This window comes from Acartia tonsa, chromosome 4 (genome assembly GCF_053477335.1).
Source record: "Acartia tonsa isolate MP-2025a chromosome 4, ASM5347733v1, whole genome shotgun sequence".
NCBI lineage: Eukaryota > Metazoa > Arthropoda > Copepoda > Calanoida > Acartiidae > Acartia > Acartia tonsa.
The window spans coordinates 15452350-15471616 of record NC_137263.1 but is presented as its reverse complement, the minus strand read 5'-3'; the positions used below and the strand labels follow the sequence as shown (position 1 = coordinate 15471616).

The following is a 19267-nucleotide window of genomic DNA, read 5'->3' as shown; positions in this document are numbered from 1 at the left end:
CAATAATGTTTCAGAGATAGATCTGAATGAATTATGACGACAAAAACAAAGAAGGAAAAAAGATTCGGTTACAGATACATGCAAGGGTAAGTCTTAAACAATAAACATATAGGAAAGGGGATATATTAATTCTTGGATGTTACACCAAATTTTCATGTTCTCTAATAAAGTGTTACTAGTAGCTGGCTTAAATAACAATAACCTCCCATCCATCTCCATTACCTCATCCCCTCCTCTCCTACTCATGCATTAATTAACTGACCAATAAATGAGGACCATTGTAGCATCCTAAATTGACGACAATTTTCCCATGTTATATTATCCACGTACATTCTATATTCATTTCAGTGCTTGAGTAGTAGAGTATTTAAGTAGATTGGTAATTAGTATCCGTAGTAATTTTATAAATTGGGCAGTATTATTCAAATTTTAGATTTATAAAGACTTTTAAAATGTTAGGGGGGGGGGGGTATTTTTTCAGGGCTCGGCAGCCGCGACTAAACCTCAAATTTAAACCCGTACTTGGATGCTATACTTAGGTCAGATTTAGACTTTCAGCTGATTTCCAAAATTGTAGACGGTTGATTTTCCGGAGGATAACAGGCGGTTGCGAGCTCTAATTTTTTTGCAGGGTCGATTACTTTTGGGATGTACCCTTCTCATAAGTATTTTTTTTTTCTTGGACCTACAAGCAGCTTACTATAATGTAGAACCATATCGGTCAAGCATTTAGCGAAATTTTATATACACACAGAAATCCTACTTTTATATAAGCTTATATTACAAAGACGGCAAAAATCCTTGAAGCAAAAACTTTTATAATATGATTTTTATATTCAAAATAACTTATTAGTGAATAAAAGGCTACTAAACTATAATGTTATTGTTGATTTCGTGTATTATTTACAAAGGTTTATTGTCTCGGGTCCCTTCGAATAGACTATAATTGGTATAATGAAGCTGCGCTTTAAAACAATGTTTTACCTATATGTAATAATTACGATACGATAGAGAGTGTATGTCCAAATTGTCCATTGTCCTCGAGTTTTTACTATATGAAAGGCAGAAAATATAGGACTAATAATGAATATAGATGATTCTTTCAATAGGTTCTCAATTTAAGATTTTCCAGATTTAGCTGTTTTAGCATATGATTAAAATTATCATTATATATAATATTTTTGGAAAGTTTTGCTGGGCGTTCTATTTTTAACGTAATTCCATTTTCCTTATCTTTTAATTTGAGGCCTTTTTCTCTTTCCTTTTAAATTTAGTAACCATAGTTATAAGGTTTGTGGTAGATGTACGAAACCTAATAGACAAAATTTTCCCCATTTTTTGTTAGCTATACATCAGATAGATTATTTAGGGAGAAAATGTCGTGAGAATTTATATGTATATTTCTGAGGTTTGTTTACTCTGAGTGTACACTTTCATACCCTAGTCGTGATCATTACAAAAATATAAAATAATGAATATTTTGACAATTCTTTAAAATTTTACTCCAAATAGATGGAATGTCATTAATATTTTTGAATAGAATGAACTACTCTTTGTTTGGGGCTAGGTAGGTTGGTAGATAATGTATATTTTATAATAAATAAATTTACTAACACATTATAAACTTAACCCAAATTTGGGGCACCCCTTTTTAAAATTTTTAGATATATAGTAATCTTTATTTAACTATAAATAAACATTTTTCTTAAATATTTTAATTCAAATAGACAAATTTTGTATGTTTTCTTTTCTAAAATAACAGGATGTTTGTACAGTTACATTTGGTTAGTCATATTGGTATATGTATGAGTAAGAATAATAAACTGTAAATTGTCCAAGCAAGTATGACAATATCCATAGAAAGCGAAGTACCAACAAGTGAGTTATAGAGCCAATATTCAGTGTTCATATAAAAAAAATTCGAAGGAAAAAGAATAAAAGGAAATCTTTACGTATCGATTTATGAATATTATTTGTAGCGCATGACTAACAGATTACTTAAGTAAGTTGTATTTTGGATGTTCTGGCAAGTTGTACCCTCACCAAAGAAATTGGCTGTCCATCTTAAATCGCAGCCGAGAAAATTACATTTCCCCCTTTGCACGACAGATGGACAAATAGAAAATTTAGTTTTAGAGTAGGTTCGCTCTAGGTATATTCTTAAATGTAGTAAAAAATTATAGGACGTCCAAAGAGGGGAGTGGTAAATGAATGTTACTCTCCCCACAAAAGTTTAGATTACCCCCCCCGCCCCCCTTCCAAAAAAAAACTTGGAGACTTTGAAATAGTACACGATACTGTAGCTAACTAGTAACACGTTCTAATATTAAGACTTAGCTAGAGAATTATTTTTTATTATTAAATACTTAGTTTTCATTGCCAATTTAATTTGTTTAAACCTATTATTATCCTATTATATAAGGTAGTAAGTTTTTTGCCTGTGGCTTAAGATATTGACAACTACTGAACCAATTGAGTTCTCTTTTAGGGAAGTCTTACAAAGGCTCTTTGACACTTTTAGACCATTTTATTCTTAGATTTTGGGATAGATTTAGGCTATTTTTATGCCCTCCTCTCTACCCTTTCAAATACAGAGCCCCAAATAATAGGGACGCAGCCGCTAGTTAATTAAAATTGCACTAACAAATTGATTTCGTATTATTTAGATTTAGATAATATTTAAACGGGACACGTTGTTTCTTGTTCTTTCTTAAAACTAACAATCTAACAAAATATCAGAGATGGCATAAAAAAACCACGTGGTTTAAATCAAGTGGTTTAAACCAAAAAAAAACAAGCTTAAAAAAAACAAAAAAAACAAGGTGGGATGGTTTAAATAGTTTTTTAAAAATATTTATACAAACTTTGTCAAAAACCTAAATTACCGTATCAGCCAGGGTTGTCAAATCGGGCGGGCGGTTTTGGGCTGCTCTTTTTCGGGTCCTTTTAGGCAGATTTGGGCACCCCCCTTTCGGGGGTGAAAAAAGAGGGGGGGGGGGCAGGCCTATAATTTGGATATTATTAAAAAAAAACTGGTTTTTATCAAAAAAAAAAAAAAAACTGGTTTAAACCAAAAAAACCAAACTGGTTTGTTCTTTTTAAAAAAAAAAAACCTGGTTTTTTTACATCTCTGCAAAATATGACATTTTAAAATTATTTTACATAATGGGACATGTAAAGCTTTACCCGCTTTCTAATAAATTAATTATTTTATAAAAGTGTGTGAAGAGGGGCTCACTTCCTAATGATTTAGCATAATTTTGATTCGTTTTAAACATTTGATTATAATACACGTGTTAAGTAAAATTCAGAGCTCCATTTTATGTAATTTGCAAACAATAAGTTTTGAGAACCTTTTTTTTAAGATTGTGGCATAATAACATAATTCAGGCCATCAAAAATATTAGTTTCTTTGTCAATTTAAGTGTCATATTATCATGTGTGTAGAATGGAAAAAAAATGATAGGAGTGTATAATTTCCATAACTATATTCATTAAGGCGGGTTGATTTCCAACTTTTCTGGAATTTCACATTTTTTCACATTGGCAAGGGTTACTGGGCCAATGAAAAACCCTGTGAAATTTGAAAAAGGTTTTTTAATCCAAAAACAACGGGCGCGCGGGGGGTTATAAAATGTGCCCGCCCCCTTATAAAACCAAAAATTTAAATTCCTTCAAACACAGGCATGTTGCATATCAAAATGACCGCATTGAAATGCTGATTACAGATCTGAAAACCGTTTTGAAAAATATTGATTCAGTCTGAAATGATTTTTGAAATAACCTACCAAAATGAACAATTTTGACTAAATCAGCCCTTTTAGGTACTTAATGAGCTCTTCTTCGAACTAGGAGCAATATTTTTCAAAACGGTTTTCAGATTCATAATCAGCATTTCAATGCGGTCATTTTGATATACAAAATGCCTGTGTTTGAAGGAATTTTAATTTTTGGTTTTATAAAGGGGTGGGCACTTTTTATACCCTCCGTGCGCCCGTTGGTTTTAGATTAAAAAACCTGTTTCAAGATTCACAGGGTTTTATATAGGCCCAGTAACCCTTGCCAATGTGAAAAAATGTGAAATTCCAAAAAAGTTGAAATCAACCCGCCTTAATATCCATTCAATATTATTCTAGTTAAGGATATATTTAACTATTAAAAAAAAAATTATTGGGGAAAGAAATCCAACTTTGCTAGAAATTATACAATCCTGACTCTAAGATTTATTTTATCATCCCTTGTCCTTTGATTCGATTATGACATGAGTCATTCTCTCTTCAACAAATTAATTTAAATTATCATATTATGTTATTAATATCGTAGGTATAAAATGAGGTGAAAGAGATCTGGTATTAAAATGGATAGAATTAGGAAATTGTTATCATATAGGAATACTCAAAATCAAGAAGAGGATGGAGATGTAAATGGAGCCAATTCAAGACACATTAATTTCAATCAGGCCGCGGTGAGTTGAAAGACATGGTTGTTATTGCAGTAAAGATTCTTGACTGTTTATAATTATTTAAATTAAAAATAATTTTTTTTTAAAGATTTCTAAAAGTACCATTTTATTTTTAAAAATATATACCTATACCTACAAACTCTAAAAAGTTTTTAATTTTGATATTTTTTGAAAATAATTTTCTGAAATGTTTAGGATCCTGGTTTTCCTGACAATGAGATCAGCACAGCAAAATACAATTTTTTCACCTTTATCCCAAAATTCTTGTTTGAACAATTTCGACGGTAATTTTTTTTTAAAGATAGTTGTTGTCATATATTTCAATTTATTAGTTATACCAAAAGAAATAATTTGATGAAAAACGAGTCATGTTATAATAGATTTATTAGTCTTGGTGGGCTCTCAGACACAATTAGGAATTTCAATTAATAATCCAGTGATATTAGTGACGAAATTTTTTAGCTATATAATTACCCGAAAACTGACTTATATAATGGGAATGCAACTGCCGTTATAATGTATTCATGACATTTAATTTTCATTTATTTCAGGTATGCCAACATATTTTTCCTTTCCATTGGTTTATTGCAACAAATCCCCGGTGTGTCACCAACAGGAAGATATGTTACCATTGTCCCTTTCATCCTTATCCTTATACTCACAGCTATTAAAGAGCTGGTTGAGGACTTCAAGCGTCACAGTGCTGACCGCAAAGTCAACCAGACAGAGGTTGATGTGTTAACGCCCGAGGGGCAGATAATACGGAAAATGTGGAAAGATGTCCAAGTTGGCAATATATTAAAGGTTAAAAATGACAAATTTTTTCCTGCAGACTTGATATTAATGAGCTCGTCTGAGCCGAATGGTATTTGTTACATAGAAACATCAAATCTTGACGGGGAGACAAATCTTAAAATACGCTCGTCCCACCCGTTGACGCGCAATCGCGTTTCAGCATCTGAGCTTTCCAAGCTGCGAGGCCATGTGGTGGCCGAGGCACCCAACAGAAAACTGTACGAATTTCGCGCCAACCTGGTCGCGGAAGATTCCGAGCTGCAGCCCATTGGACCTAACCAGCTGCTGCTGCGAGGTTCGCGGCTCAGAAATACTCAGTGGATTTACGGGTTCTGTGTGTATACCGGCCACGAGTCAAAGCTTTTAATGAATTCTACCAAAGCTCCCTTAAAACGATCCACCCTCGACAAAGAAACAAACATGCAAATAATATTTTTGTTCGTTATTCTTGTTGTCCTCGCCCTTATATCTGCAATTGCTAATGTTATCCTTCAAAGCAACGGTGAAGACCACATGGAATATCTAGGACTCAACTCCAAGTCAGCCGCTACAGGTTTCGGCTGGCAGTTTATAACTTTCTTTATACTGTACAACAATCTTATACCTATTTCTCTTCAAGTCACTCTCGAGCTAGTCAAAGTATTTCAGGCCATGTATATAAATAACGACGAGAAGATGCACCATATTGACAAGGAGCTGGGTATTGACTCCTACGCTCTCGCAAGGACCTCCAACCTGAACGAGGAGCTGGGCCAGATTAAGTATGTCTTCTCTGACAAAACAGGAACCCTGACCATGAATGTGATGGAATATAGAAAATGTAGTGTGGCTGGTATAATTTATTCTTTGGATGAAATAGATGATCTCAATAAACCAAATATTATCAAGAACCTTAACAAAAAGGTACTTAACATTCAATTTTTGTATTAGCTATATTTTTGCTATCGTGTAGTTTCGTTGAGATTCAGGATATTTTTGTGCACAATTGCTATGGGGGCCGTGATTCAGCAAATTGATTCCAATTAAAATTGCGGAAATTTTGGATATTTTTGCGGCGAAATATTAGCGTAAAAGTTGTAATTATAGGGAAGTGGATAAGAAGGGGGGAAAGAAGGAAGTGGTTGGAGGTGAAGTTTTAACTTAGAATTGAATGTTCGAATCCTGGCCCCTGAGTTTTAATTTTTTGTTTAATCAGGAAATTTTTGTGCACAATTGCTAAAAGTTATACCTAACCCTATATCGTCTTTTTTTTATAAAAAGAATTGCAATTATTTTTTATTGCAGCAAGGGGAAGCGGTAAACTCGGTGGAAGATTTCCTTATTCTCCTGTCCGTATGTCACACAGTCATACCGGAAAACTCTGAGGATGGTTCTATCCACTACAATGCCGCCAGCCCGGACGAGAAGGCGCTGGTGGAGGCCGCGGCCAAGTATGGATACGAGTTTGTGGCCAGGAAACCTGAGAGTGTGACCATCAAGACTCCAGACGGCAGTGAGCTCGTGTTTGAAGTGTTGCATGTCATAGAGTTCACATCAACGCGTAAGAGGATGTCTGTTATTGTTCGGACACCAAGTAACAAACTAAAGATATATTCAAAGGTATTAAAGTATGTATTTTTTAGTAAAAGAAAGAAGAATTTGAAGGAAATCTTGAAATTTGAATACTTTATATTGATTTTTTTTTGTTATTAAAGAAAAAGTAATGAAGAATTTTTTTACCTTTAATTTTTAATTTTTGAAAATATGAAGTAAATATCCATAAGTGTTGATTTTTCATAACTCCCCCCACCCCCTCATGGCAAAAATAAGTAAGGAAAAATATAGTGGTTAATAAAAAGTTACCTAGGTATCTTATTGATATTTTGTCATTAAATACCTCTCTGATTTATTTTATTTTATAAAACTAGGGTGCTGATAATGTTATTCTTGATCGGCTTGGAACCAGCATCCCTCAGCGCAAATATTATGACGTAACAGTCCAACACCTGGAACGATTTGCCAAAGAAGGTCTGCGCACCCTGTGTCTGGGTGTCTCGGATATACCCAGGGAGAAGTATGACACCTGGAGTGCTCTCATGCAAACAGCCTCCACGTCCATGGTGGACAGGGATAAATTGATTGAGCAGGCGGCGGATCAAATTGAAAGAAATTTAACTCTTATTGGAGCTACAGCTATTGAAGATAGACTACAGGATAAGGTATTGCGTTTATTTTGTATTTTTACTTGGGCCCTTTTACCGCTACCTTGTTAATGTATGTACAGCCTTCCTTTAATTACTTTTTATCCCTTTGGAGGAAAGAGTCCCTAGATTTTAGGAGCGCAGCCGCTGGTACTTTAGATAGGGAATTTATCAATGTTGAAATTGCTTATTTTAACGGCATTTATATATATAATACAATGTAGCTTGATGTCTGTCCGTCCGTCCGTCCGTCCGTCCGTCCGTCCCTTAAGATCTCGGTAACCACCGAACCGATCGGATTCTACTCTTCAGGGTATATACAATTTGGTCCTGTGGTGGTTTTAAGCTATTTTCTTGGGGTTGGGACACCCCCAACCTCCCAAAAAACAAAAAAATCCCCCCCATTATTTTTGTTTTGTGGAAGTTAGTTAGTTTGTTTTTTTAATTACCTCTTGGGGCAAAGCCCTTAGAGGCTAGGGGCGAAACCACTAGTTTTATGATAAGTACTTGATAAATCTTATCAACGTGGCATATTTACATTTTACATTTACGTCATTGTTTTTTTTTAAGCGAAGCTTTCCTTTAATTAGGGTCAGTCCGTCCGTCCGTAACGGATAGCTTTTTTCGCAAATTTAGGCATGTTAGAATTGATTTCAAACTTTGCATGGTGATTCCTGTAGTAGTTAGGTACGATTTAGAAAGCGTAGCAACTCTATAATCATTACCCGAATGTCCGTACGTCCATTTTAAACATGTTGATTTTTTTACTTTTTTAACAACAAATTTTTATATGATCTAATTATCCGATTGATCTGATTTTTGGTATACTGATTCCTGGGACAACAAAGTACAATATTATAAGCGAAGCAACTCTAAAATCAAGTCCTAAAAATGTAAGTATGTCCATAAACATTATTCTGTATCAAGCAGTTTTTCAACAATTTTACTCACAATTTTGCTTCGACATTTATACATTCATATTCTGATTATTCAGTTCTGACACTAAACAAGTGTTAGTGTCCGTTTGTCCTACCATTTCAGTGCTCCGCTTTTATGGATGTTGTCATCCTTGTTTGGGTACAAATGTTAAAATACCAGGGTTCTAAAGGATAAGACAATGACTAAAAAATTGCTTCACATCACCAATGATGATACGCAAAATTACCCCTTCTGTAGATTACAATTAGTGGTTTAAACGTTTGGACACTCAACTAAATGAACCAACCAATCAAAATTCTATGAAAGTTCCTAAGGTTGATAGGCTAACAAAAGAGAAAACGTTATTATAAGACTTTGGGGACTAATGTAAAACAGCCTAATGTCCCCTCGCTCCCTGCATATTTACATTATGCAATTATTTGTTCTGGTGTTAATTTTAAGGTGTGATATATTCCTTGTTGTGATTCACGGATCATATAAAATAGAAAAACTAGTTTCAACTATGATATCAAGCACTTCTTTTTTTTGATAAAAGAATTATTATATAACTAGGCTTATATCTACGGATCATAAAAAAAACTCATTCTAGTTTAAACTACTATGCTAAGAAGCTATGCTTATTTTCAATGCAACAATTTTTATATAACTTAGATTATATGTACGTATCATAAAAAATCACTAGTTTAAACAGGACAGGGCAATAAGCAATGTTTATTTTTAATAAAACAACTTTTTTATATTACGTGGTAAAATGTATTACCCTATTCATGTCTATTATAACGAAATAAGTTGTATGCTGTAAGATCATTGTTTTTGAAAATCTTAACATTAAAAAAAAACATTCTTCTGTCTTAAATGACAGCCAAGAAAATCACATTTTCCTCCAGACGTTTGATATGTTCAGGTTCCTGAGACAATAGAGAAGTTACTGGAGGCAAATATCCATGTCTGGATGTTGACTGGAGATAAACAAGAAACAGCTATTAATATTGCTAAATCTTGCAGGTAGGATACAAAGCTTTTCGAGAAAGATTGGTAAGCATGCGCAATGTGAAAAATATGAAAGGGAGGGGGCGGAAGTAACACTTTATGAAACCAAAAATAAAAGTCAAAAGTTTACGAACACAACTAAATGAAGAGTAACAGCTCTGATATTTGGCATGGCAGTTGCTTTAAAGAGGTACAATATGGAACTGTAAAGAAACGGCGGCGAAACCGCTACTCCCGCCGAAAACCGCCGTTTCCCGCCAAAATTTTTCTTGCCTTTTGTTACCAAATTAGACAATTTTCAATCATGTGAGATAAACTTTTTTCTTAATAAAAAATCCTCTTATCTTTGTACTTGGCACTTTTTTTTAATATTGACATGTTTGAAATATTCCAACTCTACCACCAAAAAAATGTAAGGTGTCAAGAGAAAATATAAGGGAAATATTTATGAAAAAAAGTTTATCTCAGATGATTGAAAATTGTCCAATTTAGCGAGAAAAGGCAAAAAAAAATTGGCGGGAAATGGCAGTTTTCGGCGGGAGCGGTGGTTCCGCCGCCGTTTCTTATCAGTTCCATATTGTACCTCTTTAAAGCACCTGTCCTGCCAAATCTCAGAGCTGCAACTCTTTATTTAGCTGAGTTCCTTTGACTTCTAGTTGGTTTCAAAAAGTGGCACTTCCGCGCGCCCCCTCTCTTAGCCAAAAACTTGCTAAAAATCAGTCCGACCGCATGAGTGTTTTACAGTTAATTTAATCATGCTCCATGATTATAGGAATGTTGACTTAAATAGGAGCCAAGAACTTCACGTTTCCCTCACTTCGTGTCCTACGAGTACGCACAGATTGTTATTTGGAATTATAGAGTAGCTTCGCCACTAAAAAAAGTATTGCTGAATATTACTATTGGATTGATAAGACAATTTTAAAAGCTAATTTGAATAAATACGTACTTATTGTAACCTAGCTATTTTTTAAATACAGGAAAAATTTTAAATACCTAGGTACCTAACTCCTAATATCTATAGTACCTAATATATTTTCTAAATTGAAAATTAAATATTTTAATTGTTTTATAAGTAAGTATTTTTAATTTGATATGTTTTCTTAATGAATTGGTTGAACCATGGCCTTAAATACGCCTAACTTGTTACCATATTTAAATGGTTGTTTGAATGATAAGTATTACTCGATCTAATACCATGCAATAGGTTTATGATGAGTCATTGTCACTTAGTTAACGACAGCTTAACCCTCTGACACTATAAGAGCCGTCAGCTAAGGATTAACAATATTTGATTTGAAATTGTTTTTTAAGGTTGCACAGAGATAACACAGAAATGATCATTATAAATTCACAAAGCTTTGATGAAGCACGGGATGAAATTCAAGAACACCTGGAAAATTTCAGGTTTTCTTTAATTTATAATTTACAACAAAAAAGAATGAAAAAAAAAATTAAATGCTCTTTGCTGTTCGTACAATGATTCTTGTAGAACAAATATGGAAAATAAAATACTATCTAGATCTAGTAATATGGTCGGGAGAGCCAACAATGTTACCCTGGTGCTTGATGGCAAGTCACTGGACTACACCCTGCTCCCCGACCTTAGGAAGGACTTCATTGATGTATGCATCAGCTGTAAAGCTGTTGTGTGCTGTAGAGTCAGCCCGAGTCAGAAAGCTGAAATGGTCAAATTGGTCAGAGAACAAACTAAGGTAGAATACATAGGATAATTTACAAAAAAAAACATTTGGTGTCTTTCAGAATTCGAGTTCTAATTCTTATGGTTTTCTCGTGCTTCACCTTTCGAGTTCTGATAACCCTCTTATTTTTTAAAAGAAATGAAAACAATTGGGTGAGAGTAATTTAATATTCCTATGTCGAAGTTCCTAAATTGACCTAAAATAATAAATAATCAAACTAAAAACTACCCCACCTCCCCTTTTATATTCAATTTATCTAAATAAATGGGGAGAATATGAATTTGTTGTAAAAAATATATACATACATTTGCTGTCTCTATCCATTTTTATTTTGACATATTATCTTATCCTAAATATTTTTTTTGCAATTAAGGCAATATCCCTGGCGATTGGAGACGGGGCTAACGACGTGGCCATGATCCAAAAGGCAGATGTTGGTGTTGGCATTTCTGGTAATGAGGGTCTCCAAGCGGCCAATAGCGCTGACTTTGCCATTGGACAGTTTAGATACTTAGAGAGGCTGCTATTTGTTCATGGAGCATGGAATTACTCCAGAATCAGCAAGGTATATGGGCTGCTTTTATACCATAACTTACTAGGATAGCTGTTAAGGCTTTGTTAGATTTATAGAAAACCAATGTCTCCGGCGACCATAGCCTTACACCTTCCTTGGGAATCTTCTCTAAAAAATATGGAATAATCGATCCAAGCGTTTACGAGATTTTTCGGAACACAAACACACAGATACAACTTACCTTCTACTTTATATTATGAAATGGCATAATTACTTAATTAAACATAACATGTATTATACATTCATAGTTAGTATATAATAATATTTTTAAATAATTTTCCCTTTATTTTTAAAATGCAATTCTATTCCAGTATGGCTTCGAAACCGATTAATATCCGCTAGGTTAGAGCTGGTTCTCAGCAATACTGAAAAATCACGTATAGCATAGTTGCAGACAATATTCCACGAATATTAATCTTATCATTTTTCCTTTTAATAACTGCGGAAAGCTGCCCATAACACGATGCGATAAATAAACCTCTTTAACAAAAATATTTTTTAGGTGATCCTGTATTCATTTTACAAGAATATTACTCTGTATATAATTGAGCTGTGGTTTGCTATTTACAATTATTGGAGTGGGCAAGTTCTGTATGAACGGTGGACCATTGGAATGTATAATATTTTCTTTACTTCTGCTCCTCCTGTTGCTCTGGGATTATTTGACAGGTAATTTGGGTGTCATTTTTGTATTTTTATGCCTTTTTAAAGAAAAGGGATCTAGTTTCACTTCTTCCATCAATTAATTTTTTTTCTCTCAATGGGATATCGAAAACGATGGTTCAAAAAAAGTTTGTCCTTTAATTTAGTACACTACGGACGTTCGCATTTTGTCATTCGTATGTTCATAACCTCTTCTTTTAGATCAAAAAGGTATCAGTTTTCATGAATACTAATCTTGTTTCTTTACTCACTCTTTTATCCTGTTGTTATCCTAGAAATAAGATATTAGAAGGAACTGATATTTTTTACATTAAATTGGATACAAAGTAGGGTTTAATGCTTGTGATAAATATTTCAGATCCTGTTCAGCTGAATCACGAGAGATGTATCCGTCCTTGTACAAAGCCTCTCAATCCTCCCAGATGTTCAACCATAAACAATTCTGGAAATGGATAGGTATCTCTCTGTACCATTCCATCCTGTTATTCTGGTTGCCTCTGGCCGCCATGAAGAATTCTGTTGTCTGGGAATCTGGCAGGTATGTATTATATCAACTGTCCTTGTCTTCACGAGAGTCCTCTTAAATGATGTAAAAACAAAATAATGGCCAGGTTTTTCTTTGAACATTAGACTTTCTGCCTAAATTAATAAGATTGGGTGTTTTTTTAATCCAGAGGTTAATTTTCTCACTATTTGTATCTTCAGATACTCAGTTTTAACCATAAGCTAGTTTTTTTTTTAATTATTCATTTTAATTATTAATTTAGATCTGATGGATACCTAGTGCTCGGTAATACTGTATATACTCTTGTTGTTATTACAACCTGTCTTAAAGCTGGCATTGAGATGGATGCGTGGACATGGTTTAGCCATGGAAGGTAAACAATCTCTTATCTTCATTGTTGTTTTTCTCCAATTTCTAGCCCCTGCGGGGCAATCATTAACATTTACCTAACCTAACCTAACCTACAAAAGCTACTGTGAAAATACGACGAAACCCCTATTTCGTTTTCTTTCCATGATCAAATGTTTTTTCTTGTTTTAAAAAACGATACTCTAAAGAAATTGAAATTTATCTTTGACACCTGCTATGCTTTTAATCGAAGATATTGATTCGGGTTATTTAGAGAGTTTTTATACAACAGTGTGTAAACTGTAAAGTCATAATTTGAACTCGCCTTATAGGTCCAGATATTATTTTTTACTAATTTGCGCAATGGTAATCCCAAGATACCAGATATACCCCCCCCCCCCCCCGGTTAGTTTTTTTATTTTAAAACTAAAATTGAAAAAGGACGGTCGATTTTTCCTCCAACCTGTAAGGCCCCTAAATGCCTCTAGTGGCTTAGTCGCTAGTATCTAATGAAGAAACTCTAATTTTTTGTGTCTAAACTTTTATGTCTTTAGTATTTGGGGCAGCATAATCCTGTGGTTTTTCTTCCTAATTGTGTACAGTAACTTCTGGCCTTCAGTTCCTTTGGCTGCTAATATGGCAGGAATGGTAAGTTTATTATCAGGGATCTTAAGGGATAAGACAATCGACAATTTGATATACCATTTAAATTATTTGTAGAAGTGTTAAATAAAAGTTATTTTGTAATTGCTTCATCGATTTTGACTAAAATTAAATGTTTATTGTTTACCCCTCAATATTTTCACAGAATACACATGATATATAATTTTAGGGCAAACTTCTGAACATTAATGTACATTCTAATGATGATAAACAAAATTACCCATTCTGGAGATCAAAATTAATAGTAGACATGTTTAGGATACTGCTTGTTTGGACCAATCAATTAAGATTTTATGAAAATACCCAAAGCTTTTAAGGCAGCGAATGAGAGATCATCTTATAAAACTTTGGGTACTTGTATAATATACTATCTTAATGTCTCATCCCTCTCTGGCAGCTCTTATTTATTTACCTTCAAATTCAAGCGTGAAAATTATTACAAGATTAAATAATTTTAGATTAACTTGCTTGTTCTGAGTCCTGTGTTTTGGCTGTGTATCTTCTTAGTTCCTGTTATTACACTTCTCTTTGACGTGTGCTACAGAGCTTTCATGACCACGGTGCACACCACAGAGACGGACAAGATCAGGATTGCGGAAATCACAAAGAAGGAGGTGGCCAACTACGTGGACGGGTGCAGGTATCCGACAGAGAACAGCAGCCTGCTCAGGAACATGAGAAACACCTTCAGCAAGACAAAGAAAAGGCAACAAGAACAAGAAGATCTGGAACTGAACGCAAGGTAAATTAGTTTACTAACATCTGGGCCTTCTAGAAAATTATATAAACCATAGCAGACCAACCCAACAACAGAATAAATTGGTGTTTATCTAATGTTACATCTAATCTTTACACCAACTATTGGAACCTAAATGTTGGGATAACCTTAAATCAGCTGTAATATAATTTTTTGCTGTATGGTTCGAAACCGAAATTAATACTAATCTGGTTAGCCCAGACATTCGGCACCTCGGGGCTAACAAAACTGGCTTAAATCTTTTTCATTTTTATCCGCGGAAAGCTGTTTTTATTACAATGCGATAAATAACTACTACAATTTAGATCAACTGTAATATAATTTTTTTTTGTTTTAGACGTGGTTATGCATTTTCTCAAGAAGAAGGAGGGGCAGTGTCACAAACAGATTATATTAGAAGCTATGATACTAGGTACAGGTAAGGGTGGGGCAACTAGGTACAGGTAAGGATGTTGCAACTAGGTACAGGTAAGGGTGGGGCAGGGTTAGAAGTTAGGTACTAGGTACGGTACAGGTAAGGGCAGATAGCAAGAGCTAAAAAAACGGCAATAGATATTATTATAGAATATGTGTGAATATTATGACAGGGGAAAATTGTCTTTAATTAAGGTTGCTAATATCATTTATTTGTCAGTTCGTTCATTCAGTAGGATGGGATGGGATGGGGTATATGGGTTGATGGGAGGGGGTTCGTAACTTTTGCCAGCTACAAGTTTCACTTTATTAGAATACATAATAATCTGGTGTAAGATCCAAGTAATTATAAATCCATTGATGTAAAACAAGAAATAAAAAATAATTAAATACTTTTTTTAACTTTTCAGATCGAGAAGTCAACAGAGAATAACACCAGTAACAAGGTAAATTAAACAAATTATTTTTTAAATATGGCTTAGAAACCAATTAATACCCGCTGGATTAGAACCTTCTCTCAGCCATACTGAAAAATCATTTGTAGCATTATAGTACAGACAATTTTCTATCAATATTAAAATAAAAATCATAAAATTGATACCAGTTTTGTTAGCCTTAATTGGTAATGAAATCTAAAAAACATCCATTTGTCTTGGAATAATTTAATTTTATTAAGAATCTGTTGAAAAACATTGTAAATTTAATTCTATATTCTAAAGTAACAGGATTTTTGTTTGCATTTATGTTTGTTAGCTAAGATCTCTTAAACCACAGGGCCAATCGTTGTACAATTTTAAGGAATTTTGACATTAGTCAAGAGATGGTTTTAAGAAAATTAGTTCTTTTTTAAAACAAAACTAAATGTAAGGGATAAGTATCCTAACAACCTTATTAAGAAGAAACCCTTAAGACAGGTATCTAAAGGGATAAGAAAATGGCCGATGAATTAATGTTCCTTCCAAATGAAACACTGTAGATAACAGTTAGTGGTTGAAACGTTTGGACACTACACTTAATAGACTAACCTATCAAAAAATTAATAATAGTCACCAAATTTGTCAAGGCAACGAATAAGAAAACGTTATTATGAATTTTTGAGGATAATAAACACTCCAATGTCCCCTTCATTTCTGCCCTAAGGGCACATCCACAAGTATAACAAAAAGTATAAATTGTAAATTATGATATTTGCAGTGAAGAGTTACATTGTTGATCTAGCTAAGTAAAGCCTGGTGTGTTACAAGGTTTGTTTTTATTTTCATTTCCTGGTTCTAGTTCAGTTCCCGGTGAAATGTTCCTGGTAACGAATATCTGCAAAAAATCTCAAAAAAAACTTAAAAGGCTTTTAGCTGCTAAACGGCTGAATGTACATGTCATGCCCGCACACAGTGTTAAGCTTCACTTAAGAAAAACACGAAAATAAATCTTTTTGTGCATTTATATGCACTGCGAGATGCACTGTGCATTGTTGAATAATGACTATTCCAGATCATTTATAGGCCTTCTTTCGTCTGTTAAAATTTTGTGCGAGCAAAATTTATACGTTCCACCGTTTGGCCGTTAGCACCCTTCAAAGTTCAGATATTTTTGGAGATAATTGTAACCAGGAATATTTTGCCGTGAATTGCATTAGATCTTATTTCCTTGCTAATTCATTTTTATTATAATACTTTACTTAATTCTCTTTTCAGTTTCATTTTTTGATTTTATAACTTTTTTGTTTCAACAAATTTTTCACTTTTTGCATCTTTTTTTCTTTTTTTTTATACACCAGGTTTAACTCAGCTTTAATTAGTTTTAAAAATAAAAATAACAAGTTTTTATAAAATATTTAGCATGGTGTCAGTACATAACCTCTAAGATGAAGAAATAGATAGATACCGAGGCTTCATTGATTGATTTATATGCTGGGACCAGAAATATATATAATGTGCTCCTCAAAATAGAAACACAGAAATTTCTGATTCAAAATTGCATTCTAACCTACACCTCGAGATTGAAAGCACAATACTTTACAAAAATCTAATTATCCCACAATAGAGACAGGATAGATCCAGCATATGACAGGGCTCGGCAGCCGCGCGTCAGACCCGTGTAAGCTTCATTGAAATTGTCATATAACATTAAAATTCAGCTGGATGTTTAAACCTGTTCACACACAATCAATCCATTTTTTTTGCACACAAGCGGGTTTAAAGTTAAGAATTATGCACAGCTGCCGTGCCCTGACATAAGGTTGGACAATATGGCGAAGCTGGCTGGGTCAGGTAAACAAATTCTGCGCATGTAATGGACAAGGACATAGCAACTAAAGAAAACTATTTTGCTTTTGACTTGTTCGCATAAATGCGTACTTTTGTACAAGACGATACAATAAATTAAGCAACTGAAACGGTAATATGTTAAAGAGTAAGAGTAAATAAATCAAAGAACCTTAATAATTCTTCGCTATGTTATATACAATAAAAAAGGGCCATAATTTTAAAAAATTCTTAATATTGTATAAACACTATCTTTTTGATATCTTAGCACTGTTGTTAATAAGCATTAAGATCAAGTAATGTTAAAAGTTTATTTGTATAATCTACAAGTTTCTTATTCCTCTATTTATCTAAGGAAAAGGAGGGTGGGAATGTTGTGTCTATTAACATGATATTCCAGCAACTTGATTTTGAGTACTATTCCCTTAGTTTTAGAGATAATTGGGTAAAAATCTTTTTGGATGAGTCAATAATTAACCCAATTTTTGGTATCTTTCATAAAATTGCTGGTATGTCATGTCAATAGACACAACATTCCCACCCTCCTTTTCCTTAGATAAATAGTAAAAGGAAACTTCACAGAAATATAATGTTTATTTTAACTTTCAAGAAACAGGTATTTTAATGGCCAAAAAATAAATAAGGGGGGGGGGGAGTTTTGACACATTTGCGTAAACCTGGCACTCATGCTTTATCTTTGGACTGAGAGGATAGGTTATTAATGATAAAATCATTCTTATATGATGAATTTCACGAAGTTTTAAGATTTTTTGGATAGGCCTCCAGGTTCCGGAGCTCCAGACCTCCAGGGGGTCTCTGTACAGGTAAAAATCAAAAATGCATATTTGGTTTTATAAGTTGACCTGTAACTTTAAAAAAAAATTTTTTTTTTTCATTTTTACCTGTACAGAGACCACCTGGAGGCCTGGAGCTCCAGAACCTGGAGGCCTATCCAAAAAGTCTTAAAACTTCGTGAAATTCATCATATAATAATGATTTTATCATTAATAACCTATCCTCTCAGTCCAAAAAGCCTAGGTGCCAGGTTTACGCAAATGTGTCAAAACTCCCCCCCCCCCCCTTATTTCTTGACAGTTGAAAAGTCACCATTTTTATTGGTATTTAATTTTTTATATTTTTCATTAATTACTGTCAAATACTTTGATAAGAAGGTACATAAATGAAACTTGTGGGAGCCATACCTATATTAATTTTTAGCTTTCTGTATTGTGTTCTCGATACTAGAATTACGAAATATCTGTGACTTTTTTCATCTTTAATAATTCTGCTAATGTTTTACCCAAAATAAAAAATAGAAAATGATCAAAGAAATAATTTTATGAATTGCAATGCAATTTGGCTTGGAAATGGGTATTTTTAGATACCTTTGAGTTAAAACTCATTTTTCATACAATCTACGAGCTTTAATAATATGTTTTTTTTTGTAAAACACTCTACCATGTGTTTTCAAATATTTTTTGTAGATACTTGATCCTAATTCTGCTTTTCTAAAATATGGGTTAATTGTTCAAATTTCTGCACAATACTAATATCCAAAGTTAAAAAGCTTTTATGTTTAAACTAAAATTAGCTTAGCAATCTTAAATTCGTGTTACTCAAATTTTGTCAATAAATGAATTATAATATGTGTAGGTAGACTATAACTTTCATTAGAAAGCAGTGATTTTGTTCGTAATTATTATTCACGTTAAAATGAGATAAGTTAGAACTGTCAAAATAAAAACTTATTTTTTTACTTGTATGTTGTAATTTCATTTTTTTCGTATGAAACTGAATAATTCCGGTGAAATTTTATTGATAAAAAGTGTGTTTGGTTCACATCAGGGGTCGGCAGCCTCAGGGAAAGTAACCTTTTACAATTTAAAAAATCAGATGGAAGTCTAAATTTTATTCAAAAATTTCAAAGCACCAAAACTTGATTAAATTTAAGGCATCCTCGCCGCTTACGCTTGGCTGCCGAGCCCTGATTAATATATTAAAATGCGCACATGA

At 33.4% G+C, this 19267-nt stretch overlaps 1 protein-coding gene across 8 annotated transcripts; it reads left to right on the top strand.

Moving 5' to 3' along the window:
- ATP8A (ATPase phospholipid transporting 8A1) lies at positions 1–17909 on the top strand. 8 transcript variants are annotated; one of them, XM_080156614.1, is made up of 19 exons: positions 1–86; positions 4390–4465; positions 4658–4746; positions 5014–6160; positions 6542–6856; positions 7165–7455; positions 9281–9381; positions 10681–10773; positions 10889–11081; positions 11443–11634; positions 12146–12312; positions 12665–12844; positions 13074–13184; positions 13714–13807; positions 14281–14564; positions 14917–14997; positions 15404–15439; positions 16188–16237; positions 16829–17894. In XM_080156614.1, the coding sequence occupies exons 1-18, from the start codon at positions 34–36 to the stop codon at positions 16204–16206; spliced, it is 3522 nt and encodes a 1173-aa protein (XP_080012740.1). In that variant the 5' UTR covers positions 1–33; the 3' UTR covers positions 16207–16237; positions 16829–17894. The 8 variants fall into 8 exon arrangements, with proteins under 8 accessions (XP_080012740.1, XP_080012742.1, XP_080012741.1 ...); XM_080156616.1 differs by having other exon boundaries at positions 14917–14991; positions 16829–17408; XM_080156618.1 differs by lacking the exon at positions 1–86 and adding an exon at positions 1422–1567.
- Positions 17910–19267: the final 1358 nt, after the last annotated feature.

Excerpts from the sequence above, each read along its gene's own strand:
- ATP8A (XM_080156612.1), top strand. The coding sequence starts at position 34 with ATGACGACAAAAACAAAGAAGGAAAAAAGATTCGGTTACAGATACATG. Across the intron at positions 10,774-10,888 it reads GAACACCTGGAAAATTTCAG|ATCTAGTAATATGGTCGGGA; the intron begins GTTTTCTTTAAT and ends AATACTATCTAG. Across the intron at positions 13,808-14,280 it reads CTGCTAATATGGCAGGAATG|ATTAACTTGCTTGTTCTGAG; the intron begins GTAAGTTTATTA and ends AAATAATTTTAG.